This window comes from Pogoniulus pusillus, chromosome 11 (assembly GCF_015220805.1).
Source record: "Pogoniulus pusillus isolate bPogPus1 chromosome 11, bPogPus1.pri, whole genome shotgun sequence".
Taxonomy (NCBI): Eukaryota; Metazoa; Chordata; class Aves; order Piciformes; family Lybiidae; genus Pogoniulus; species Pogoniulus pusillus.
Genome location: NC_087274.1, coordinates 19,884,508 through 19,903,503, shown reverse-complemented (window position 1 = coordinate 19,903,503; position 18,996 = coordinate 19,884,508). Strand labels below are relative to the sequence as shown.

Genomic DNA, 18,996 nt, shown 5'->3' with positions numbered 1-18,996 from the left:
CATTAGGTGAGTAAAGCCTAGGTAGATTAATTAGGTGTGGTTTCATCTGCTAAGTCAAGTGGCAATGCTTATGCAAAATTTTACATGGTATGTAATGAAAAATATGGCCTGTGCTTTTGCTAGAAAAGGTACCAAATGTTGCTGTCATTGATGCAGTTTCCTGTAGATTTTCCTGTGACAGCACAAAGCAAACTAAGGTAGAAGATTATCTGGAACTGAGGTGGTAAACTGTTGTGGAAATACTTGGATTGAGTTTTAGCTTTAAATTTTTTTTTTTTTACTATGTCAATGACAATTATTGACAATAATGTTAACTGCTTTCAAGCTTATGTTCCTGTTCAGTATTGAAATCTCATGAAGAAGTGAGTTGGACTCTGAGGAGGCTTTTAGGCCCTTTCATATCTGTACTAGTTTGGAAAATGAAATTGCCTCTTCATTACCAAACAAGGAGGTATACTGTCGTGGAGACTTGAGAGGAGGTTTGTTGATAGTAGAATAGTTTCATAGAAATGGTTCTATAGATGAAGATTAGCTAATTAATATTTAGCTATGCAACTCTAACAGAATTTTCATGTCATATGTGCTTAGAATAGCTTCCAAGCTAGAACAGGGTTATATCTGCTGCCTGTGTTGTAATGATATGGATACTGTTTGACATCTAAATTGTATTATTTCTGGGAAGTCATGTGATGGTATCTATGCATCACCTAACTTACAGATTGTTAATTCTGTGTTCATCCTCCTTTTCATGGCATTTTTTGGTTGGCTTTTATTTTCATTTTGCTGCTTGAAGATTCTTGTGGCTTTAGCCAAGCACAGTGATAGCCAATTATGAGGGGATGGAGCAATTGAATTACAAATCTGTTCGGCATTTCTTCTGGCTTATTCAGCAAGTATGCTTTACTTGGTAGTACTACAAGTCTTTTTACTTTGGAGATAGATGAAAGAGGTTAATAATTTGCTACATTATGTAAATTAGAAAAAATTAATTCAAATTGTTGTACAGGGACAATGGAGCAAACAACAAAATTAACTACATTAGCAAAATAAATAGCAAGTGGAATAAAAGAACTTGGCTTACAAATGAGAGAGTAATCACAATAAATAGTAATAGTCATGGGAAACAAAGTTTGATAAAAACCTAGAATAAATTCTTACATCTTCTCAGCTAGTGCCTCTAAAATTATTGATTCCTCTTGAAACCAAAAATGAAAAGAGAGTTGAGAGATAAGAAACATAACTTCTGGTTGCAAAAGATACAAGCAGGTATTAAAAACAGTGCCTGTTTCCAAATGCTGTGTTGTTGTGATAAATATCTGGCATGCTGTCCTTTTCGCAAGGAAAAGTTTCAATATGAAGTCCAACTTACCATGTGCAAAAACTAGAAACATTTTCTAAATGTTTTGTGGAGAAGGAACTACTACAGGGATCTAGAAAGGTTTCTGATTTTTACTGATGACTTAAACAATGTTTGCCATTGAGTTGATACACGGAGAGAATGTAATTCGTTCTGCACAAAGTGGAAGATGGTAACATTACCTGGTACCTCTCTTGCATGGGACCACAAAGTGTCCTCGAGCCAGGAAGAACAGGACAGCAAAGCAGGCAGATTGAACAAAATTATCCCAGATTTCAACACAGCCTCTAGGGATGAGTAAAGAAGGGTTTTTCTGTCAGAGCCAGACAACATTTTTTTTTTATTTGTGAGGGTAATGGCTCTCAAATGTATGACACATCTTCTGTTAGTCATTAAATGCTCTTCTTGTGGTATGACAAGGCTTATTTTTAGATATTTATTTGTCATTATCTGGTAGGCCACATACGCTAAAAGGAAAGGAAATACGAATTCAGTGTAAGCTGTATCAGCAAAAGCAATAAATAAAAAGTTTAATGAAGGCACATTCTTATTAGTTGAATCTTTTTGATTTAGTTTTTACTGGGTCTTATAAGCTGAGCTGACATAAATACTAACATTTTAAAAAGCAGTAAATTAGTCAGTATATGAAATACCTAGGCAATGCTGCAGATACGGGTGCAGAACTTAATTCTCTGTGACGGTGCAAAGATTTTGAATGTGGCAGCTGTAGTTTGCTGTTCTATGAGCTTCACAGTAGCAGCAGTGCCAAAGGTAATGAGCCACTCCATGGACACAGGGACAGAAATGAATAGTGACTTTCCAAATAGCTGGAGTGACCCAACATGGAGATGGGGTGGGGGAGAGATGGTGAAGAGAGATACTGGGGAGTTGAAGGATGAAAACTGGACAGAGGTGTTGGCCCACATCTGATCAGGTTCTGTTGTTAGGGAGTTTTAATAATTTGAAAAGAAACTCTCAGGAAGAATAAAAAACCAAAATGCTTTATATAGTGCAGTTAGATTTGTTGGTATGCTCAATAACTTGGTGTAAAAAGTTTCACTATTGTATTGTAGATTTTTGTGTGTGGTTTTGAAAGTCATTATACTAAAACAAAATTGTTAACATCGCTTAGAGAAGAATAGGCTTTCTATTTTTCTCTAGTGTTCTTGCTTATATTTTAAGTCTTAGCTCTTGCACAACTATCAGAAACTGGTCTTATCCAGAAAACATTCAGGCTGCTTCAGGATATCTAGTAGAGAGGCATCATAATTTAATGATATACCAGCTGCAAAATATTGTCTAACTTCCTGTTTGTATTACATATGCAATTGATACCTTTATCTTAACATAGAACCCATGAACTGCTACTCAAGAGAGGCACACAGGCTTCAAAGTCATGCTTAAAGAATATAAAACTTGCCAATTGTCATTCATAGTTGTGTGTCTGATAATTTTATATCACTGTCAAAACTGAAGGAAAGTCATCTAAAACATAAAGACAATCATTTATAAGTCTAGGAAATATTTTTCCTCTTCCACCTGCAAAATTCCCTTCCCCCAGGCTGAGACCAACTAATTAGTTCAATACAAAGTAAGTCATCTTTCTGGTAAGAAGATACGAATGAAAACAACTCACCCTTCACTAAGGTAGTGGTCATGGTGACTCATTAAAGCAAGAAGTCCAAAAGTTTTCAGGGGCACCACAACTGCTGCCAGTCTAGTGGAAGAAATCTGCCTTTCAGTTTGTGTAGGACAAGATTTGCTCAAATACTTTCCTTACTGTTAAAAGATTCGCCTTTGTGTATAATATGGATGATTTAGTAGAAGCTGTGTCAGCACTGATTTATACATTGACAGCTAAGGATAATAAGATATGGGCAAACATACAGCTCACCCTTTTACAGATTAACCTGCAGACTGCATTAGGCAAATTTGATGGCATTAAAAGATTTTTCCAATTTGTCTGGAAACAATTTCTCTTTTGTATCGTGTCAGGGGTAACATTTCATGCCATTGTACTAATTTAAATAGCTTTGACAAATTGTTGAAGAGGTTAGAGAATGTACTGTGTATATATTTTACCTCTTTAAAATAAAAAGGCTATTAACTTAATTGTTAAGTGAAATTAGCAAAAATTGTAGGAGCCTGAGGAAGAAGGCTTAAATATTCAAAAACTGCAGCACTGGTGCTGTAACATTGCACCAAATGAATAATGATCACACTCAGGAAATGATAGTTTGCATTTAGTTTTCGGTATACAGAAAAAAAGACACTGTTACAGTTATGACAATATTTTATTCCAATGTAGTAGTAATTCAGATGAAAAATGTGTATGAAACTAAAAGAACTTTATAGAAGTTGGTATATTACATTCAACAGTAGGTGTGATGATTTATTAATAAAGTAAAATGTTAGCGTAGATTCAGAAGAATCGCAGAAAATGCTTTGGTAGAAGTCTCAGTAGCCCTCCCTGCTAATATGTAATTAAAGGCAGAAGGGCAGAGTTCATTTCTATTTTGTTAATTTTCTTAATATAGTTCAGACACATCTACTCCTATATAGTATGACAAGTTACCAGCTTGGAGAAGAATCTCCTGGTTATTTAAAGAGATGTTATATCATCTTTGCTTTGCAAGTTGCGTCCTGAAACGTGTAAGTTGTGTTACAGTGTTTATAGGAAAAGCTTTTATCAGCCAAGAGTCTGGGATTTTATATCTACATGGTTGGTAATTTGAGCAGGCATTTTTAATTGAGCAGTATGTGCTGTATCAATGTTTTGAATTGAAAAGGTAATATTCCTCAGAGAAATGAATGTAAATTTTTCATAACTTCATACTTAAAGATTAATAATGTATGTGAGGGATTGCTGAGTTTTATGTCCAGCATCCAAGCGCTCCATTCCAACATCCTATCTGCATATAATTGCACAGAGCACAAAGTACATAAAGAACTGCATGCTGAAGGTTACAGCAGAAACGCTAGCTCCCTTTGGAGCAGTAGGAAAGGAGATAAGTAACCAAGTATGTAAAACCTTGGGCACTATTCTTTCTACCTATAGAAATGCTCTTAAAAGTAATTATTCTAAATCCTGCCCACCTCACCCCTGCACCTCCCACCTGGCCAAGGCGTGCGTCCAGAGAGAGAGCCCCTGAAAAGGGGTGCCTCACGACGGTCCCTGCTGCGGCGGGTGGAATTAACATGCAGCTGGGCTGCTCTGATAAATGGATTCTGTTAGGTCACCGAGGGGATGCGTGTGACATTAAGTGATTTACCGTCCTTTACCTTAATGAAATTGTTTCAGCAAGATGATGCTGAGAGCTTTTAATGGATAGCTTTTCTTGATGTAATGAAATTGCATTCCTTTGGCATTTAATATAAGGTGCAGTTATTATTTACTGGAGCTTTCCCAGCGCTGCTGTTTTGCGCAGACAGTTGAGGACAAGGCGGGATTTCTGTGGCAGCACCCGGGCCGGCATGCGGTGTGACAGCCTCACGCCTACCGGAGCGGTTCAGCCAGCGCGGCCTAGCTCCGGCCGCCCCTCAGCAAGGCTTTCTCTGTGCCTCACGCTGCCGCCGCTCGTCTCCCTTACAAATACCTTCCTAATCTGTTTAACAGGCAACTGGATTACAACCAGATCAGCTGCATTGAAGATGGGGCATTTAGGGCTCTGCGCGACCTGGAAGTGCTGTAAGTATCCCTCGTATCTCTTACTTGTAGCAAGAGCTCAGTGTCTGGGGAGTACTAATGTAAAAGCTTATCTGCGAGCTGCAGCCTGGTGTCAGGATGGTCTAGTAAAAAGATGTCTTAAAGTAATCCACTGTGATGTGCCAGAAAATGGTACAAAGATGTGGAGAGGCAGAGATATTCCTTTAGCCTGTCAGACAGCCATTAAACACAAGTTTGGGGTTTTTAAAAAAGGGGGGGGGGGGGCGGAAAGTAAAGAAGCAGATGGGGAGGTGCTGTAAGAAAATCATTATATTTCCCTTTAAAATGGGGAGGGCAGTGTTTCTGAATCCAATCGGGTTTGTAAATTGTCCATCTCTGATGGAGTGCTGAACGTTTTCAGCATTGCCTTTGTTGTATCCTCTGGCATCAATCTGATCTTTCAGACCCTGCTCAAGAAACAATATACAATATGAATTTGACTATCCAGATGTCAAGCACCACTGTTGCGTGTTGAGCTGTTTAGTGTGTCCACATGGATTTTTCTTCCACGTTTTTAGCATTTAGCAGTTTGAGGTTTGTGTATAAATATACAAGTGTGTAGAAACATATCTTTATTTGTGCCATTGTTAACATTCCAGCACTCTTGTGCAGACTTTTTCTCGTTGTCTCAAAGTGGTCATCAGTGAGGTTAAAGGGAAAAAAGTTATCATCAGCAACCCCTGACCTCAGAATAGATACTGTAATGAGCAAAGTGCCTCAATTCCCAAATAACCTGAGGCACAGGACTTGTTCCTGAAATATATGTTCTGTCAGTCAAAATGACACGTTTTCTCTGGGCTTTCTACATTAAGAGAAGTGAATGACTTTGTGTCTCAGTGAGTTACTTCATGTTAGTTTGAATCACACTTGGTAAATGGCAACAACTTGAAGAAGAGGATGGAGGGGGTTTTGTGGTGTTTTGTTTGGCTTTTATAAGATTCTGAAGTTTCTCTGGCAATAGGTCATGTCTATAAATACAAGAAGCTAAAGAAGACATGAGCTTCTTGTGAGAAGGTTTTTATTATTAAGCAGTAGTTGGTCTTACTTATGAGCAAATGAATCTGACAGCTACATTTAATTGTTTTTACCCTGTAATGGTAGAATAACAAACCTGTTGTTAACTTTATGATATGAAGCCATGTGATTTGTCCTGTAGGTTCAAGATTGCATCTAATTGTGAAGCTGATGGATGGTTTATTATCAGTATACCTGATGCTCTGTGAGATTTTTGCCTTTGGGACTCACATATATAAGAGAATAACTTTTCCAGTGATGGCTTATTCTGGTTATTTTATTATTATTATTATTATTATTATTATTATTATTATTATTATTATTATTATTATTATTATTATTAGTGCAAGCCTTTCTTTACAAACAAAAGTGTTAAATGTATATTTTCTGCAGTTTTTAATGATTGCCATTTTTTATGTTCTAAAAAAATTCATCCTTGCCAGATGTAAAATTTTCATACTGCTTTTAATGAATGAAAAAATAAACCATGAAAGGGAAAGAAAAAAAACCCTGTTAAAATACGCTGTTAAAACTGTTAAATCCTCTGCTGAAAAAAGTTGGTAGCTAAAATCTTATAGTAGCATTATTCAAATACAGAACTACATGTTCACTATCTTATGTGATTTTATGTCATAAGTAAAGATGTAAAGATTAAGTTTTTAAAAATGGAGATAGTTATTTCAAACAGTACTGAAGATTTTGTATCTAATACAGTTTCCTTTCCAGTATGGCGTAAGGAATGAAAGATGCTGAATATGCACTGCCTGTGTATTATTTTCATTTGGAGTTAAGCATTCTACCTAAGCACACAATATGTGTACTACTCCACAACTACAAGAATAAGTGGAAGCTCCTAAATAATAAAATAATATAATTAAGTGCACACAGGGAAGAGCCTGTGTGCACAGTGTAGAAAGTATGTAGGACATGAAATGAGTAAGCACAGAATGGAAAAATGCAGCACATTGAACCAGTAATTAATTGCTTGGTTAATGTAGAGGTGTACAGCCTGATCCCATTCAGGGAATTGTGAATTTACCTTCCTGTGTTTCGGGATCAGAGAGTACCTAAGAAATTTATTCAAAATTCAAAACTTAAGAAATTTATTCAACAGTATGTTTTGTGGTTGTTTTTTTTTTTTTTAATAAGAAATAAAAGGGAAAAGATAAAATATTTTTTTGTTTAAAAACAGAAAACAAGTAAATCTAGTGGCGTTTATTTTTTATTAGTGCCACAGTTATGTGTTTAAAATCCCAGAATGTAGTCTCCATTCTGCTCAAATGAATAATCTCTAGGTCAAAACTGTAAATTCTATCACTCGTATCCTCATTCTGGAGTCAAGCTTGTTTGCATTTTATTTACAGCCTAAGGACAATGTTAAACTGCAGGATTATTCATAAAGTTTCATTCTCTTTGCAAACTCCACTTAGTGAGTATAATGGGTCTGTGCTAGCCAACAACTGGCAAAGATTTGTTCCTAGTTCCTATCTTAAGCTCCCGCTACATTGTCTAAAATTTAAGTAGTTATTTTGCTAAAATGTTAAAATTCCTTCTTCCACTGTATAGCATGCAGATCTGGATCATCCATATCAAGTCTGTTACCTAATTAATATGAAACCTAATTGCAGTCCAGAGTTAATTACATTTTCCTAAAATTTTTGGGTGCAAATTCTTATATCCTCTGTCAAAAAATATGGCTTATCAGAAGCCACAAAGATAAATTAGATTCCTAGAATCAAGGCATTTTCTTCAAGAGCTCCTCTTTTTTTACATCAGTATGACAAGCACAGGTTGAATGCCATATGTATTCTCAATATTGGTGGAAGCTTTGTCTAAGTGAATAGGTTACTTGGACCTCAGATTATTTGGGAGTACTAATGGAATGGTCAAAACATTCAGGTTTGAACAGAGGAGGAAAAATATATCTAAAAGCAAAGTTTTTTTCCCCTGATAGCCACACCTTAGAAAATATACACCATGTTCTTCATTAACTATGCCTTTTTTTAGCAGTGTAGTAAATGTGGCATAACTGTGACATGTTACTGTGCTTCTTCTTGACTTTGCAGCACACTCAACAACAACAACATCACACGGCTGTCTGTGGCAAGTTTCAACCATATGCCCAAACTCAGAACATTGTAAGTAGTCCCACTGGAACGAGCTGCCATTTTAATCAGTCCACTATATCGTTTATACCTCAATTCTCTATAAATACACAAGCAAAGAAAACATTAGCTCAATTTAAAACTATATTGATGTATCATAAAGTGGTAAGTGAAGCCTGTGTGTGTATACCTGCTAATTCTGAAAAGTAAAGCTAACGAGTGACCCCAAAGCTGATACTTGGAGCTCAGGAGATACAGAGGCAGTTGCATGCTTCTCCATCAGATTTTTTTAGGATGTGGAATAAATCAATAATAATAGTTTCATGGCCTTTTCCCAACTGTGTTTTACTTAGCACTTTATTCAGTGGCAGGAAAGCCTCATCTTCTAATGATAAAAATGAGGACAGGAGGGATTCTCCTTCATATGTTACAGCTGTAAAGAGAAAGAAATTGATGTGTTTTGAAAGTCAAAAAATTGTTTTACTTTGAGCTATTGAATGGGTCACATTTCATTTAGGAACAAGGAAGAATCTTTGGTTGGCTGTCAGATGTGATAAATGGGGAATCTGTATGCTTTTATTACTGTACTGCTAGTAGACCTAATTAAACTAAAGTGGCTCTCCAACATTCTTTGTAACATAAAATTATAGCATCATCCGGTAGTGCTATTATAATTAAGGTTGTGTCAGCATTTACAATAAGGTCCCCATTTTCAGAGGTTATGACTTTCATAGAACACTTCAGCCTTCTAAAACAAAATAGTTTGAGGTTATTTCTTTTGTATGCTCACACTGAACTAAGAAAGAAAAATATATATAGTGTTGAGTGGCAAACCCAGAATAGACCAAGGTTTAGTCTTGAGAGTCAATTTTTTTTCAGTGAAGTGTGGGAATCAAAACGAATGGGATATTTCTATCAGAGTTCAATAGTAACCCTTACTGTTAAAGAACTTTACAAAGAGCCTATTTTATTTCATGAATGTTGTGTTACACAACTGTTTTGAAAGCAGTAGGGCTTTTTACCTGCATTAGTGTGTCATTTCTAACTGAAGAAATTTGATGCAGGTGAGTAGTTCTGTTGATTTCATAATAGAATTGTAACTATTCTTGCTTAAACAAACACAAAAGTACTTAATGCTGACCATGATCTTTCAGTGGCCTCAGTTATATTTTGAAAATGGAATTTCATTCTGTTCTTTCAGGTCTAAGACTTGAAAACCTGAATGTCTCTGCCTCTTTCAAACCTTCAAATACAGTTTATACTCTGTACCACAAATTGCAGTGAATCAAATTAGCAACATTTACAGTTTTTGGAAGAGGTACTTAATCTTTGTAAAAGTTATTTAGGAACCAGAAAAACAACAACAACAAAAAAGAAAGCATAGAGCCCTAGATTATAGTTGCAGCATCCCTCTGCAGTTAGAATATGCTTGTATAATCATATTGATTTTGGTGGCATTAATTCTGATTTGTGATTTCTGATGCTTATAGCTGGCTACAGATTGTACTGTATGACCATACTATATTGTAAGCTAAATTTGCAAAGCACTCAATCATTTATGGGGGGAAAAGAGAGTAAGTTGAAATCTGATGCTTATGTTGGTTCCACATTTCATGTTGCTTTACAGGTTATTTTTTTATTGATTCAATCAGAATTGTCTAAATTGTCTGCTTTTCCTGCACTTCATTTTCAGTTAGTTAGTACTGAGTGCATCAGCTAAAAGGGACCCAAATGACATTACTTTGTTATGGATGATTCTGAGTAAGGATTTGATTTATAGCTGTGGACATCCTTTTCTGTTGGTTCAGAAAATGTAAGAGCCAGAGAAAAGTAATTTACCTAATTTAGCGAATACATTTGTCTGGAATTTTATCAATGGAAAAGTGCTTTTTGCCATTTGGCAAAGAGCCATGGTCCTGTGTCAGACCCTGCCAACAAAGAGGCAACTTACTTAATTCCATTGCTTGCTGCCATTTGGTCTTTTTAATTTCAGGCATTGCTTAGAAAGTAGGTCCCTAGGAACCAAAAGCAGTTAATCCCCCTTTCTGTGATTAAACAAAAAGAGAGGAAATCAGAAAAGGGATGTGAAAGAAGGTGTTTTATATTGAGTTATTACTCTGTCTTGTTCAGCAGAAAATGAATTTGACCTGTTAAAGGGATTTTGCAGGCTGTTTCTATAGAGACTAATAATGGCCAGACTTACAGGTATATCTAATTGGAAACAAAATCTTCGGTTAACTATATTTTTTTATCTCTCTCTTAGAATATATTATCACCATAAAGTAATTTACTTGAGACATTTTTCTCTTATTCACTATTTGTACAGATCTGGACTAAAACTTCTCACAGCAGCTTTCAAGCTGTTATATATTTACTTCTTTCTTTTAGACAAGATAAAAGAAACAACAGATAGGTTACTTTATTGGGAAGTCTCATTTTATTCCAATTAATTTGACCACAAGTAAAAACTAACTTTGCTGCTTGTATATGTTTATATGTTAGCATTTAAATCCCAGATTTTCAAGAAAGATGAAGGAGAGGGAGCTGGGGTTGTTCAGCCTGGAGAAGAGGAGTCTCAGGGGAGACTTTATTGCTTTCTACAACTACCCGAAAAAAGGTTATAGCCAGGAGGGATTTGGTCTGTTCTCCCAGGCACCCAGTGATAGAAGAAGAGGACACAGTCTCAAACTTCGCCAGGGCAGGTTTAGGCTATACATTAGAACAAAATTCTTCACAGAAAGAGATGTTTGCATTGGAATGGGTGGCCTGGGGAGGTGGTGGAGTCACCATCCCTGGAGGTGTTTCAGAGGAGGCTGGATGAGGCACTTAGAGCCATGGTTCAGTTAATTAGAAGGGTTAGATGATAGGTTGAACTCAATGATCTTAGAGGTCTTTTCCAACCTGGTTAATTCTGTGATTACTCCTTAACAATTTTTACTAATACATTTGTATAATTGCTTGCTCAAAGCAGGAGGTGGGCAAATTGGTTATACGCTCTTCTCTTTGCTCTTCCTAACTTAAAGGTATTAATGTGTTTCTTTCCATGCAGTCGTCTTCACTCCAACAACCTCTTCTGTGATTGCCACCTGGCCTGGCTGTCTGACTGGCTGCGGCAGCGGCCACGGGTTGGCCTCTACACCCAGTGCATGGGACCATCCCATCTCCGGGGACACAACGTAGCTGAAGTCCAAAAACGGGAGTTTGTTTGCAGTGGTAAGGGAAATAGATTCACTCACCGAGTCCTGTTCTAAATCCCTTTTCATAATCCAAGCATTAATGTTTATTCAAAAATTAACTAATCATTTCTCTCGTTATTTGTATCCTGTGTGGGAGTGCTTCTGTGCTGACAAAATCTGTGTAAATGCTGCATTCACACAGGTTATGTAGCCTTCTAAAAGAGTATTTGTGGCAGAGAGATGCAGCAAGTGAAATAAAAGATGAACTGATTGAGAACATAAGGCCTTTAATCATAAGAAATTACTGTCTTTTAACTTTACCAGTTGCTGCTTTTGCCTGTTGTTATTTTCTGTTATATTCTGAATCACCAAGTAACTTTCTGAATGTTATTGGTATGCTTTAGTGCATTAGGTTATTTTCTGATATGAAATAATGAAATGACAAACAGTTCATTACTAATCACATTTTCTCTATTCAATTTTTCCCCCTCTTTATTCATTTCTTCTAGATGAGGAAGAAGGCAAGTTTATCTTTCTTATTTAAATATTTTTAGACACAGATTAAAAAATTTCTGTAAACTTTGTCTACTGTTTCAAATTTCCTTGAAAAAAATTTTTAAATCCCATCTGAAATATGCTGCTTTTCAGTGATTCAGCAGGCTTGCTTCTACTGGCTTATTTTCTACAGATCTCCAGAAATCCATTGCCAAATATGCTAAAATTTGTGAAGTTTTATGTTTTTAATAAAAGGCACAATGTTTTGTCCCTATTGAATAGCCTCCAACATCTAAGTGCAAAGCACTGCCGTCTTCACATGGTAAATGCCAACAGTGTTCTTAATAGTAATTCTGCCTTCATGTACACTTGAAAAGGCTTCTAATAAGATCAATTCATACATCTTATTTGCAAAAGGTAGGGCTGCACAGCCCATATCAAGAAAAGTTTTATAATTTGGTTGTTATAGTGCTTGTTTTGAGGAAGGAGAAAAAGCATGTTTTCTCCCTGACTTGCTGTATTTGATTAATTCAGGCAGGTGAAATATTCAAGCTCGCTAGTGTAAAAAGAATAGTATGTGTTACTAGTTTTGGCAGCTATTTGTAGTACTGTAACAGACACATAAATATGAAGTAAAATTGCTAGATTGTAAACTGTTATCTCAAAAAGACTTAAGCTTTTCAGTAATTTAAAACTGGAGCTGTTGTTTTTTTTGAAGCTGTAAGTACAAACAGCACTGGCTGAAGTTACATTGTCAATATAACTTTCCTAATGTATCATAAAATATGCAATCTATCTATTTGCAGGAAAATGTAAGTTGCTTGCTTTCCAGAACATACATAAGTGATTATGTTTAAATGCAGTTATAAATGCTAAGTTCAACTCACAGCACAAGAGGCCAGGGGAAGGACTCGTATAAATCTGCTGCCTGAGTTTGTAAGAATGGTTAATTGTGGGAGGAAGAAGTCTGATGAGCTAACACAAAGAGTGAGATACAGGTTGTGAAGTCAAAGCTTTTGTTTATATTTGTGTTATTGAATGAAAATGCCATAACTCTCAAATTGCATGTAAGGAATTTGTAACTGATAGATACTCCAGTAAGTATTTTCAGAACAGAACATAGCTAGCAGGACACCCTTCAGTTTTTGTGACAAAGTTTAATCGTTTCTGTTGGCATTTTTAATACTATGCAAAATTATGAAAGCTAAAAAAAAACAGTAATTAGCTTTTAAAAACATAGAATAAATAAAATGCACTTAAAATGGATCACTTATTAAAAAAGAATTTTGAATCGAAGTCGCTAAAGAAATTGGAAAGTTATGTAGTGCTAGCAGAGTAGTTGAGAACTTATCTTTCATCTCTCAGCACTGTGCCAACATGGTGTTGGGTATTTAAATTAATGTAGTTCAAAAGTATCAATAAGCAACAGTGTTTGAAGTCCTGCATTAAATTTTTCAAGGAAGAATAAAATGTGCTGGTTTACCATTGAGGTAAACTGACCTACTGATGGACAGCATTGGGTAATTTTAGAAGAAACTCTTTTCCTTTGCAGGTCACCAGTCCTTCATGGCCCCCTCCTGCAGTGTCTTGCACTGCCCCACTGCGTGCACCTGTAGCAACAACATTGTGGACTGCCGTGGGAAAGGCCTCACTGAGATCCCAACGAACCTTCCAGAAACCATTACTGAAATGTGCGTAATCTTTTTTTCCAATGAACTTCCAGAAAACAGGTTTTTTTCTTACATGTTCATTTTGTTATTTCCATAAATTCAAATTGAGATATAAAAGTTCTACACCGATGTATAAAAATATTTAAGACCTTTATATTCTACTGTGAGTTAGTTTTGGAAATACTACTCACAATCCATACATACAACAATGAGTTGGTTTTAAAAGAGCTTGGGAATATTTACTTTTCTGCAAGGGTGTGACTTTTCACAATTGCCTTAAGGGTTGCCCACTGTGCTGGTTTTGGCTGAGATAAAAATTTTCTTCATAGTATCTGAAATGGGTCTATGTTTGGATTCACTTTGTTTCAGTCTTTGCTTTTAACTAACTTAGCAGAAAGATTGTGATGTTCCTATATTTTTATCACATAACAATTAAAAAGTGTTTAAAGACTTCATTTTTTAAATATGTTGCAAGTGTTGCTTATAGCAAGCCCTTGAGATTAGAAAGAATTATTGTATTCCATAAAATAATCTGTTATTTTCACTTACTGTTCATGTGATAATGTTGTCAGTATGCCAGAATGGTAGTTGACAGTAAACATTTGTAGAGATGAGACCATGCTGTCACAGAAGCATTGAGAATGCTGAATGCAAGACAGAAGGGTACAGTGAGCCCTGTATTTCTACCACCATTATCCAGTTCCCACACACATGGCTTTATTATCTTAATCACCATTTTAAGCACATGGTTTGGCAGGAGCTCCCCAGTTCCCAGGGAGAAGGGGAAAGAGAAATGGACTGGTTCCCTGTTGTTTTCTGAAGGACATGCAGGCTTTAAGAGACAAATTATTATTACTTCACTGATTTTTGTAATACCACCATCACCAGATTCTTACATGTGCCACAAGAAAATTTGCATTATATTTCTTTTTTAGGTATGCCAGTTGTTGTCCAGTCTTTTCTGTAATTTTTTTATATTTGTCAACTTTTCTTCATTTTCATCTGAACATTGGCATCTGTTGTTCTAAAGATATTTAATTGGCAACAACATTTGAAAACCATAATACTTTAAAATTTCCTTACTTTGGACAGAGTTCTCTGCCCTCCAGTGTTGTCACCTCTTTGCAGGCTGTATCCAGTCCTCAGTGTTACCATCTTGTCATGTTACACTTTGATCAACCCCATGTTCCTCTGGTGCTTGCATCTTTCTTGCCTGTTGTGTTTGATCTGTTGTATGTCATGTGAATAAGCTTTTCCTGTGAGGCTGGTGTTAAACTGTATTCTTAGCCCTCAGTTATAGAGTTGCCTAAAATCTGACAGATGGTTTCTGTGAGATTTCATTTTTCCCCACCCATTTCCACCTCTTATTTCTTTGTTCTTATGTGTACAGCAGGTTACTCTTAGTAAAAACATAATTTATATCTTGTTTTTTAAGATCTGTTTTCCCATTTCTTTTTTTCTTGAGGTTCTTGTGAGGTTTGTTTTCAGCACATACTTGTGACTTCATGATGTTTTGCTGTGTTCTCTATCCATTTTTCCATCATTTCTGTTAATGGGAAGCCTGACCTCATTCAGCTCCTCAGTAGCCTATGAACTACTGATTCTTTCCTCTTGGCTTGACATAGGCTTCCTTTAGATAAAAAGTTATCTGAGGAAAATTATTTTGAACTGGAGGTTGAAGTGGTTGAAGAACAGGCATGCATTTCGTGGTGGTGAGAGCAAGAGGAGGCAGAGGCAGTTGCTGAAATGCTACTTCATTCCAGTGCAGTTGGATTTACCAGTGAGCATCAGGGTGTTGATGTGAGGGTTTTGCTGTACTGCTTTGACTTCTCATTTGGTACAGTTGGATAATGCTAGCGATTCCTGATGCATGAATTCAATGCATTGTCTGCCAAGTGCCTCCTGGGAAGATGCCTTCAGTAGCAGGACTGCTTATCTCCAAGTAGCTGCCAGTGAGAATAGAATGAGAATAAAGCCTGTGGTGTCCTCTCTTTTTTTCCTCTGGTGTGATAAAGCTCAGTGCAAAATTAAGTGTTCAGCATCCCAGTAAATGTAATTCTTAATCTTTATTGACTTAGTACAATTGTATCTGTACCAGTTACACCCTTTATGCAAAATTAATTCTCCTCTATTATCAAAACAAACTCTCACACAGATAAATAAGAATACCTAAGCTCTTCTTCTCAGAGTTTGTCCTATCAAAGTGATGTTATTGGAGAAAGAAGTACTTCATATTCCATTTATATTTTCAAACCAAAATAACTGATTGAACAGCAAAACTCCCCCAATTTTAGTGCTTCTAGCAATTCCGCAGGAATCACAGGATTAAAAAGGTGCAGAGACACACTTTTGCTTGTGGGCCAAATGAAAACTTTTCATACCAAGAGTGACCTTGGAACTTAAAAGGATTATGGGATTTTTTTAATTTTAACATGCATGTTGTAAAGGTTATGAGGCAAAATGTGTTGCCCATAAATGTTAGATACTGATAGACTTCAAACTTTTGTTATTTAGTATGTCTTGCTTTAGTCTCTCTTTTTACTTAAGCAAAGCATAATAACATTATTCATTCATGGAAACATGTGAGTTGATTCTAGATGTGTTGCTTAAACCTCTTGCCTTTTCCAGAGTTTTTTATGGGATGTTCACGTGTTAGCATGTTCAGTCTGTTGAGCTTAACCAACTCCAATGCTCTAATGCATTTAGTGCTTTCCTCTTTTGTCATACAGCTCATATATTAAAGGCATTAAAGGTCATTCTTAAGGTTCAAAACCATTACTTTAATTGGCTTTAGAAAGTATAGCCTTCCTAATGGCAATAGCATTTATCAACCTCTAGTCCTTCCCATTTCAGTTTTTCAGCACAGTTAATCTCTTTTCACTTTGCTGCATTTTAGAATTCACCTTCTGTGTGAAAATTCTTTCAATGATCAGCAGAAATAACTCTGGTTCCCTTCAAATGGTGACTTTTTGGCACATGTTCAAACAGGCTATCAGAAACCTTGCAAATAGCGACCCAGCAGCAATTCTATTAATTGTACTGGTACCTTCTCTGAGAATGGTGTGAGTAAGTGACAGGTTTCTTTCAAAAGAAGAGGTCAAAAAGCCATTAATGAGCTAGACTACCTCGTGAAAATGCTGCTCTTACACTCTTCTAATTTTCTGTTCTGTGGCTTGAACTACCAGACAAAGTGATTCTCAAACCTCTTTCCTTACTGTAGCATTATGAATAAAAGAAAATAAATACCATTTCAGTGAGTGTTTCTAAGGATGGGGGGAATTACCTGCTCTGATGATCACAGGTTTGTAAAAGCGCAAGCAAAGAAGCATGGAAGTAAAATTATTTTTTCTTAATTTTTGTTTATATTAAAATGATTTAAGTAGTCAAAGGACTTTATTAAATTCACTTTTTTTTTTTTTTTTAGAAGGATAGCAGTCACTACAATGGTTTATTTGTGGGGGAAGGGGAAAGTTTGCTGAAGGGGAAGATGACAGGAGGATTGCCACTGTTAACTAATCAACAGTTATAGAACAAAATCTAGTTTTTGTAAAGGGCAGAAAAGACCCTTAACCACATAATATATGAAATGAGAAAAATATGTAGGAGTTAGGAATTTTAAGAGCTTACCTTCATAATCTAGCACATTGAAACGTTACTGTCTTCCTGAATTGCTCTGGCCTTCAAGATAAGTTGTTCTTTCTTATGAATGGAGCTTTCTAATGTTTGATTTCCAAAAATGGCAGTGGTAGGGTTGCTTCAGGTTAACTTTATTTACTTTTCTCATGAGTTTCCTTATTTGTCCCTTCAGTCTTGTCTCATCCTACCTTCCTGATTCCTACTATTTTTCTTCAGGTTTTCATCTTCCTCTGGCTCATGCTTCCTTATACTTTGTTTCCATAAGTCTGTTGATTAATGATAGTGTATTATGCTGAACACTCAAGTACATCTTTTTGAGCCATGTGATATGAAGCAGAATTCAAAGCTCCTGAGATTGCTTCTCACAGTAGCACTCAAATTATATTAAAGGAGAAAGCCGGGGGTGATGGGGAGGGGTGGTGGGAAGGGAGGGGAAAGGAAATGACAGAACCAAATGTGGCAGATGGACCTAACCAAGTCAGAGTGACAAGAGACCTGATCACACATTGTGTAAGTGCAGGATTTTATTTGACATAACTGAGGCTACATATATGTATCTTTTCCAAGCCAAGCTTGGAAAAGTTTCACCTTATCTTGCTTTTAAAATTCATCCTTATCTGAAAGTCCAAAGTACATCCTTAAATAGTTATTGAACAGAGAGACTCTTACACTGAGATGCGAAGGTGCTTTTAAGGATGACCCTTTACAGAGAAAAATCACTTGGGAAAGGTTTAGGCACATTCATTGAAGGCAGTTCAAAGGCTCAGATAGTAGGAAAACTCTGAAACGTCAGAGATAAGACATCTTTCTCTATTTTTAGCAGCTCAAAGTGTGATTCAGCTATCTACAGTAGCCTGACAGAAATGAGAGCAAACCCTGCACCTTCACAGCTTGAAAGGAATGGGTCCAAGTGCTGGGGAGGGGATGTAGTAGGTTACAAGACATTAAATTGATTTGGTTTGGTTTGATTTGCCTTTTTTTTCACAGTATCTGCATTTGTTTCTGCTTTCCAGTTTAAATTAAAACATTGTTCTTTTTAGGACATATACAGAGTGTTAGCTCATCAGTATCATTTACCTCTTAAATGGTTAAGCTGCCAACCAGAAGTCTTGCACATTCAGGGAAGTTCTGGAAAGGTTTTGCCCGGTTGATTTCTATATATACACATGTATATGTAGTCGTTGGCCCTGCTTCCCTATGCAGTGATGAGATTTTGAGTAGGCTGCAAGAATCCTCTATATCTACTTCCAGAAAATGTGTGTTAACATTCCAGTGCTACTCTAAACCCTCTCACAGCCATTTAACCATTCTTATGTCTCTTTTTGAAACTTTTGCAGTATATCAAATATATAGGAAGAAGTTCTTCACCATGAGGGTGGTGAGACACTGGAACAGGTTGCCCAGGGAGGTGGTGGATGACCCATCTCTGGAAGATTTTAAGGCCAGGCTGGATGGTGCTCTGAGCAACTTGATCTAGTGTGAGGTGTCCCTGCCTCTGGCAGGGGAGTTAGTGTTAGATGATCCTGGAGGTCACTTCCAGCACTGACGATTCTATGATTCTGTAATTCTATTAAATCTTCTCTTAATCCCTGACTTAACAAATGTGTACTGTATTGCCAGTACATGCAGGTGCCAAGTATGTTTAAAAAGAAAAAAATAAAATAGTTAATATAGCATTCAGTTTCTTGTGAATGCTGATACCTACTTTGAACAGTCAGAAGCCAGAAAAATGTTCCAGCTTTTTTTTTAAATTTTCAGATACTGCTGGCTTGGAATAAAATGCATTAATAGATACATAATTAAGTACCTTGTGGAGATGTTACTCCTTGCTAAATGC

At 36.4% G+C, this 18,996-nt stretch overlaps 1 protein-coding gene across 3 annotated transcripts in view; it reads left to right on the top strand.

Moving 5' to 3' along the window:
* The window catches only part of SLIT2 (slit guidance ligand 2), a 220,604-nt gene that overhangs the window by 130,742 nt on the left and 70,866 nt on the right, over positions 1 to 18,996 (top strand). For all 3 annotated transcript variants that reach the window (XM_064151337.1, XM_064151341.1, XM_064151338.1), the window contains exons 6-9: positions 4,974 to 5,045; positions 8,144 to 8,215; positions 11,232 to 11,395; positions 13,406 to 13,544. In XM_064151337.1, coding sequence (XP_064007407.1) covers positions 4,974 to 5,045; positions 8,144 to 8,215; positions 11,232 to 11,395; positions 13,406 to 13,544 — 447 coding nt within the window. The remainder of the gene's footprint in view (positions 1 to 4,973; positions 5,046 to 8,143; positions 8,216 to 11,231; positions 11,396 to 13,405; positions 13,545 to 18,996) is intronic.